The sequence below is a fragment of the Echinops telfairi genome, unplaced genomic scaffold, assembly GCF_000313985.2.
Source record: "Echinops telfairi isolate 266 unplaced genomic scaffold, ASM31398v2 ScPeMD7_1;HRSCAF=3_0, whole genome shotgun sequence".
Classification (NCBI taxonomy): Eukaryota; Metazoa; Chordata; class Mammalia; order Afrosoricida; family Tenrecidae; genus Echinops; species Echinops telfairi.
The window spans coordinates 71521888-71530002 of record NW_022103896.1 but is presented as its reverse complement, the minus strand read 5'-3'; the positions used below and the strand labels follow the sequence as shown (position 1 = coordinate 71530002).

Below are 8115 nucleotides of genomic sequence, written 5' to 3'. Positions count from 1 at the left end.
ATTTACGAAAACGTCCTCGCGCATCCAGGTTAGTGGTTCAATGACGGGATAGGGGTGATAGGAAAGGCCAGACAACATTTTTATTGCGTGCTTTAGACACTATTGAACTTTTTAACTAAGGAAGGTGTAACACGTATGCTTTAGTCAAATTTGATATTTACTGAAAAATTGTTCAAATGTTTCCCTTACAAAGGACTTTTTAAAATGATATTCTGCTTGGTAATGTTTATGAGATGGTTGCAAATAGTGTATTCAACAGGAATAAATAAAATAGTCATGGGTTGAAAGTACATTCAAAAATTATATGAGGCTTTATTCTGAAAATAATTTTTTCTACATCTATTTTTTAAATAGTGGTATGATTCGAGTTATTACAAAGAAAACCCAGTCAATTACTAACACCTGTAACTTTAATGTAATACCAATAAGAAATAGAATTACTTCTCTCTTTTAACCACTTGAGAGCTCACTAAAGGTATTTTTCATACTTTTTAACATAATACTTATATTCTATCTTCCTATTCTAATTCACTTTTAATTTCATTGAAATTATTTTTTCTGTGGCCTTTAAAGTTAGTTTAAAAATCTTAAGAAAGATAGTAAGAACTATTATTATTTCATGTGATTTTTTTTTAATTTTGGAGATTTTCTCAGTTCCTTACTCATTCTTGTATATTTTCCTTTCCACTCCTAAGCCACTATTTATGTTCTGATGTTGCTATCACAAATAAAAACCATACAGAATTATCATCTCACAGTTGAGTAGGTTCAAGGGCAACAGGAATCTCACAGAGCTGAAACCAATGTGTTGGCAGGGCTCCTTTCTGGAGATTGTAAAGAAATCGCATCCAGAAAAGTTTCTTTAGCTTAGAAATCATGTGATTAACTCAGGTCTACCTGAATAACCCAGGATAATATCCCCATTTCAAAATCTTCCATGCTGAGTCACATCACAAAGCCCATTTTGTCATGTATTGAACAAATATTCTCTGGTTCTGGGAGTATGGCTGTGGCTCTCTTTGGGAGGCCACAATGATGCCGACCTCAGCCACCATCTACGTTCGGATGGTGTTACCTTTCACCAGTATGGAATTCTTCCCACTCGGATGATTCCAGTTCTTCTTTCAAAATACCCTATAATGGTCAAGGGGATACCTGCCCAGTTCCACCTCAACTGAGGAGGTACAAACAGCCCTTCCTCAACTGCTCGGAGTCTTGGATGTTTGTGAGCTCACTTTTCTCTGGAGATTTGTCTCAGTCCAGTGGGAGCCTTGGTGCTCAGGGTTGGCCCTTGGCCAGTGGCTGATGAATAGGGGATTCAAGGGTATCAGTCATGTTGCAGGCTGAGGGAGACGGGTTTTACATCCACACCTTTGCCTAGCTTCTCCCTGTCCCAGTCCTTCAGAGATTTCGCCTAAGAGCACCACGTACGCACACCATGAATCACATGCCCCACCTAACACATAGCATCAAAGGGATCTTCCTAAACGAAATCCTCCTGAAAATATTTCCGTGATGCCCTAAACCAAAAGCAAACCCATTGTTGTCAGGTAGGGTCCCGCGCATGAGGACCCTGCGTTTTGTAAGAGACCTTTTGCTCCATCGGATTTTCAAAGGCTGAAGTTGATTGTGGGACTCTTGTTTTCTGAGGGGCCACTGGGTGGATGCGAATCATTAAACCTTCAGTTAGAACCAAGGCTTTATCATAATCCCCGGCTTCCTGCTCAATTAAGTTAAAATATCTAAGACTAGAACTACCAATATCATTTTGTGGTTCAAATCTTTATGGTAAGCTTTATTTAACCACCGCCACCAGCCCCCTCAGCTAATATGATAATAAAACAAACACTTCAGGGCTTGCAAGTCATACTTTGTAACTGTGTGCACATGTTTGTTTATTGTTATTTCCCACCTCTTGTCAATGGGGTTCCTTCCTTCCAACGCCGGTATTGCCCGATTTCCCTTGCAGAAAGTAACCTCGTCGCTTCTGTGCTCTTAGGAAACGGAGTGACCATGCCACAAACGGCACTTCTTGTCTCTGGTTCCTGTAGTGTAGGTGTGTTCACTTGTGAAAGAATCCACACTGGACCTTGAATTGCATTTTGACCCCTTTCATTTATTAATTGTGTGGCTTTGAGGGAGTTATTGATAGAGGCTGCATTTTCGTTTCCTTCTTTGTTATGTTTAGAAGGTTTTGCTATTGTTTAATGGTTTTGTTGTCAGGTGTTGGCAAGGCTATTCTGGCTCATAGCAACCCTGCAACAGCGGACATAAGTAAGCATTGCTTAGTCGTGTGCTATCCTCAACCATGGCCACAGAGGAGCCCCTTGTAGGCACTGTGTCAACCCATCTCCTTGAGGGTCGTCCTCTTGTTCACGATTCTCCCCTTTCCCAATCATGATATCCTCCCTCAGAGACTGATCTTTCCTGATGACATATCCAAAATATGTGGGGGAAGTCTCACCATCCCCAATTTTCTAAGGAAAATTATAGGTGTATGTCTCCAAGACAGATTCGTTCTTTCTTGTAACAGCCGAGGGTACTGTCAATATTTCTTATCAATGTAATAATTCAAATGCCTTAATTCTCTGCAGTCATCCTTATGTGTTCTCCAGCTTTCCTATGCATTGAGGTGATAGAAAATAACATAGCTTGGGTCAGGTTCACCCATTCCTCAAAATTCCGTCTTTGCTCTTTAACGCTTCAAAGAGGTTTCACGCAGGATATTGGCCCACTATTCTGTTTTTTGAGTGCTCTCATGAGCACTGGCTCTGGATCCAAACAAATTGAATCATTGACAACATCAGTCTTTTCTATTTAGAGTTTCCTTTTATTTTCATTGAATTGAAACCCATGCTGATGGCTATAATCTTGATATTTATCAGCAGACACCTTAATTCTCTGAACTTTCATCTAGCAAGGTTGTGTTATCTGCTTATTATAGGTTGCTAATAAGCCTTTCTCCAATCCTGATACCATTTTTAAATATGGTCCACTTTTCATATGATTTACTCGTTATACAGTTTGAATAAATTTGATGAAAAGATACAGTTTGACCCACACCTTTCCTGATATTAAGCCCTGTAGTATCCTCTGGTCCTGTCAAAGGGCTAACTCCTGCTCTACATACATGTACAACTTTAGTATAATGAAGTGTTTTGGAATTCCATTCTTCTCAATGTTATCCATAGTCTATTGTGATCCTTTGCATAGTCAATTAAACACACATAACATCGTTTTGTTATTCCCAGTTTTCAGCCAAATTCCATTTAAGTATATACCTCGTTCCACATCCACTGACAAATCCACCTTTCTTATTTGGCAGCTTCACGTTGATGTCCATGATAATTCAATGGTTTTGAATTATCTTTACCAAAAGTGGACTTGCATCTGATATGAACAATACTGTTAAATACATTTTTCATTCTGACAGGTCACCGTTCTTTGGAATGGATACAAGTGTGGATCTCTTCCAGTCAGGTGGCTGAGTAGGTCTTTCGGATTTCTTGGGGTACTAATTAGTGCTTCCAGCATCCATCGTTAGTGGAGACATGCCTATTTGCACTCTGTCAATGCCGGGAGGCGCTTTGCTTTCCCTGTTGGCATCAGTGCAACTTGGACATTTCCCTCCAATATCATTGGTTCTTGATCAGATTCTACATCCTGAAATGGGTGACTATCTACCAGGTTTTTTTTATTACAGTTACTCTGTATATTCCTTTTATTTCCTTTTTTATGCTTTAGCATAATTTCAGTATTTTGCCCATAGAATCAGTCAATATTGCTTTAGAAATATGGAACTTGTTCTTTTCTGGCTTTCTAACGTGGAATGTCCGCTTATTTTCTTATAATCCTTTATGTAACTTCATAAGCAGCCCTTTGAAAAATTATCTTTAACTCTTTCGTGTCATCACTTTTCCCCATCTATTTTAACCACTCTACAGTCAAAAGCAAGTTTCGAAATGTCTCCTGTCATTGCTTTTTTACCCTTTTTCATTTTCCTCGGTTTCTAATGACCTTTTATTTCCTTGTGTATGATGTTCATACTGTCATCATTCAAAAATCTTCAGCTCATCAGTCATTAGTGTTCAGTGCATCATCTTACCTTGAGATACTTTTTAAAATCAGGTGGGATATACTTCAGGTTCCATTTCAAACCAAAATCCTCACAAGTGAAGCAATAAACAACATCCTGAAAGAAGGAGAAAAGATTGAAGTTAAGGGTGTCATTTTGCTTGGATCCACAGCCAATGCTCATGGAAGCCGCGATCAAGAACCTAAATGACATACGGCATTGCACAAATGTGCTGCAGAAGACCTCGTTAAAGTGTTGAAGAACAAGAATATCATGTTGAGGGCGCATGAGGGCCTAACTCAAGCCAGCTTAGTTTTCAGTCACTTCGTATGCATATGAAAGTTTGACAATGAATAGGAAAGATTACAAAATAATGAACCGATGCCTTTGGATTACAGTGTTGGTGTATCATATGGATAAAAGTGCCAGGGACTGTCTGAAGCACGAACAAATCTGTCTTAGAAGAAATACAATCAGAATGTTCCTTGCCCTCACATATTTTGTGCATGTTGCCAGGAGAGACCAGTCCCTGGAGAAAAGGCATCGCGTTTGGTGAAGTGGAGGGTCCATAAGACAGAAAAAGGCCCTCGGGGGGAATGGGTGGCCACATGGCTGCAAATATAGGTTCACAAACAGTGGTGTTTGTGAGGACGGTGCCGGACATACTCACCAGGCTTTCACGTTCTTCTGCGTGGGTTCACCCCAGGTCTGCCAAGTCACAATCTACTCGAGGCCCTCTAACACCACCAGTGACAACGCGACAACATTTTCAAGGCTATATTTTGCACTTGTGAACTTGTTTTAATTTTCACCAACTTCAGCCTTACCTACGAGTCGTTGACAGTTGGTTCCGCAGTTGTCCGGGCTGATGAAGGGGAGCTCCTCCACCGCCACTTCTCCCAGGCGGAGTCAGTAGGATTCGGGTCTCTTCCATCCCATGAGGCTCACTTGGATAGTTGCCATGAATGCTGTTGGAAAATGCAAATCCAGGGAATCCAGGGCAGATGAGCCCTACACGACCAGTGGTGTGAGTGGTGAAACAGGGAGGGTAGAGGGAGAGTGGGTAGGAAAGAGGGAACCGATTACAAGGAACTATATGTGACCTCCTCCTTGGGGGACAGACAACCGAAAAGTGGGTGAAGGGAGACGTCGGACAGGGCAGGATATGACAAAATACCCATTTATAAACTATCAAGGGCTCATGAGGGAGGGGGGAACGGGGAGGGAGGGGAAAAATGAGGACCTAATGTCGGGGGTTTAAGTGGAGAGAAAATGTTTTGAGAATGATGAGGACAATGAATGTACAAATGCGGTTTACACAATTGATGTGTGTATGGATTGTGATAAGAGTTGTATGAGCCCCTAATAAAATGATTTTAAAAAAATAAAAATGCATTTTGTCAATGAAGAAGCGATTGGTCTTTCAAAATTGTCATCATCTCTCCAGCTTCATTTCTGTCGCCAAGGCCATATTTTCCAACTGTTAATGTTTCCCCTTTATTTCCAGCTTTTGAATTCTAAGCACCAGTTATTATCAATGCATCTAGATTGCATGCTTGATCAATTTTAGACAGATGTCGATAAAATTCTTCAATGTCTTTATCGCCACTTTTAGTGAACAGAGAGCCCTGGGGGTGTAGTGGCTTGTATGTTATGCATTAGGCTGCTAACCACTAAGTCAGCAGTTCAAAACCACCAGCTGTTTTTCTGGAGAACAGTGAGGTTGACTATTTCTGTAAAAGGTATAGGCTTGGAAACTCAAGGGCAGTTCTACTGTGTCCTCTAGGGTCCTCGGGTGCCTGAATCCACTCGATGGCAGTACCCATCGAGTGGTTGGTGGGTAAATTTGGATAGTGGTTGTTTGAAATGGGCTTTCTTGTAGGTATAGAGATAATATCCTATCACCGACAGCATTATACTTCCCGGTAGATCTAGACATGTTTGTTTTGATGATGAATTTGATGCCATTTCTTTTGAATTTGTCATTTCGAACATAGTAATTCATATGATTATCTGATTCAAAATGACTGAAACCAGTTCATTTTCCCTCAGCAATGCCCATGGTAAAGAAACCTTTGTGGTATAGTCGTTACATATTGGGCTGATAACCACGAGGTCATCAGTTCGAAACCACCAGCAACTCCATGGAAGAAAGACATGGCTTTCAACTTCTTTGAAGAGTTGCAGTCTCAGAAACCCACAGAGGCAGTTACAGGGATAGGAAGACTCACTTGTCTCTGGTGGCCTAGGTTGATGGTTTCACACTGTGTCCATATGATAAGCAGCCCACACATCACCTCTTTACCACCAGGACACCTCATTTTAGAGGAGTTTTTCAGAGAATGTCAATTGGCTTAGGTATGTGTACTGTTTATGTTCATAAAGAATGTTTCAACATGGAAGATATATATATCTATATACACACATATACATATATATATATAACCTTGTAAAAGACCAAATAGATAATAATAGGCTGTATTTATAAGCAAGAACCCCTGGTGGCACAGTGGTTGTATATTGGACTGCAATCTGAAAGGTCAGCAGTTCTAAACCACTAGCTGCTCTGTAGGAGAAAAAGGAGACTTTCTACTCCAATAAAGAGTTAATCAAATGAGTTTGGTTTGGTTTCATCCAGGAAGTCGTTTGGCAGGCATTGCTAGGTGGTTTTCATCTTGTTTCCCTCTCATTTGTCCTCACAAGAAACCTTCCGAGAAAGCTCTCATTTTCTCCATTTCACACATAAGAAAATTGAAGCCCAGTGAGCTTGTTACCTTGAGCAAAACTATAGGTGTGGATAATGTTCTGCAGAATTCCTATTTGGACCAAGATTTAACTTCCAACTACTATGTTATCCTGCTTTACTAACAAGCTAAGGGACTCAAAGAGAACCTATTTAGGAGGACTTCAGGTGGACGTTATGTGTAGCAGGGAGACCTGATGGAGCTAGTGGGTAAGCAATGAAGGGCCAGATCGGCAGTTCAAACTCATTAGTCCTGGGGAGAAAGACGAGTGTGTCCACTCCTGTGTACATGGACAGCCTCAGAAACCTCATCGAGGGTCGCTCCACGTTGAAGCCCGCTTGATGGCAGTGGGTTTGATTTGGGACGAGGATATGTGTAATCTTGGGATCCACCGCAGCATCATGTGCCCGGGGACTTTGCAACTACTTGATGGTTGCCTCCCAAAGTACACTAATAAAATAGTTGGGAGCTTAATTTCTGTGAAAGAGGCATATCTTCTCACCAGGCAGTGCTGTGCTGCTACTCACTCTCTATTTCTATTAACTTCTCTACGGCAACCAGATCTGGATTCTACTGCTTTTGTTTTTGTCATTAGTTGGAGAATAGTTCCAGGATTTTGTATACCTAGAGGGAAATACTTAGATTGCTCTGATCCCTTTGTTGTGCTGGTGTATTCCACAATCTCTCATCCACATCCATACGCCCTCCAATAGCGCAGCATGCTATTTTGTGAGTTTATATAACTGTTCTATGTGCCATATTTGTCATATGTTTACAATAGGTAGTAGATGATAGTTCATAGAAGATGATAGTTCTAATAGTAAGAAGGATCATTTATATCTCTCACCATATTCTCTGCCAGATGGTTGTTCATGTTAGTCTTAAACACCTGTCTCTCAAAAGTAAATTTGGTAAGTCACAATCAAGGGAAATATTTGCAATTGCAAATTTTCATTATAAATATAATTGAATAGCCATGTGATCTAAAGAATGATTTTTCAGAAATAGATCAATTTCTTACTCTGAACGCTCTACTGAAACCTCTTCAGCATTACACCAACAGCCAGCTACCCCCGCAAGAGAGATGATGGCTATGCTCGGTGGCATAGTGCTTATGGGTTGGGCTGCTAACTGCAAGACAGCAGGTCCAAACCAACAGCTGCTCAGTGGGAAACAAATGGGGCTTTCTACTGCTGGTTAGAGTTACAGTCTCAGGAACTCCCAGAGGGAGTTCCGCCATGTCCTGTAGGATCATTATGCAACTAAATGGCACAATGACAGCAACTTAATGGTAGT

At 40.8% G+C, this 8115-nt stretch overlaps 1 protein-coding gene across 1 annotated transcript in view; it reads left to right on the top strand.

The window, feature by feature from the left end:
- CUNH8orf34 (chromosome unknown C8orf34 homolog) overlaps positions 1-8115 on the top strand; it is a 371243-nt gene that overhangs the window by 113490 nt on the left and 249638 nt on the right. The window contains exon 5 of the mRNA XM_045286330.1: positions 4616-4622. Coding sequence (XP_045142265.1) covers positions 4616-4622 — 7 coding nt within the window. The remainder of the gene's footprint in view (positions 1-4615; positions 4623-8115) is intronic.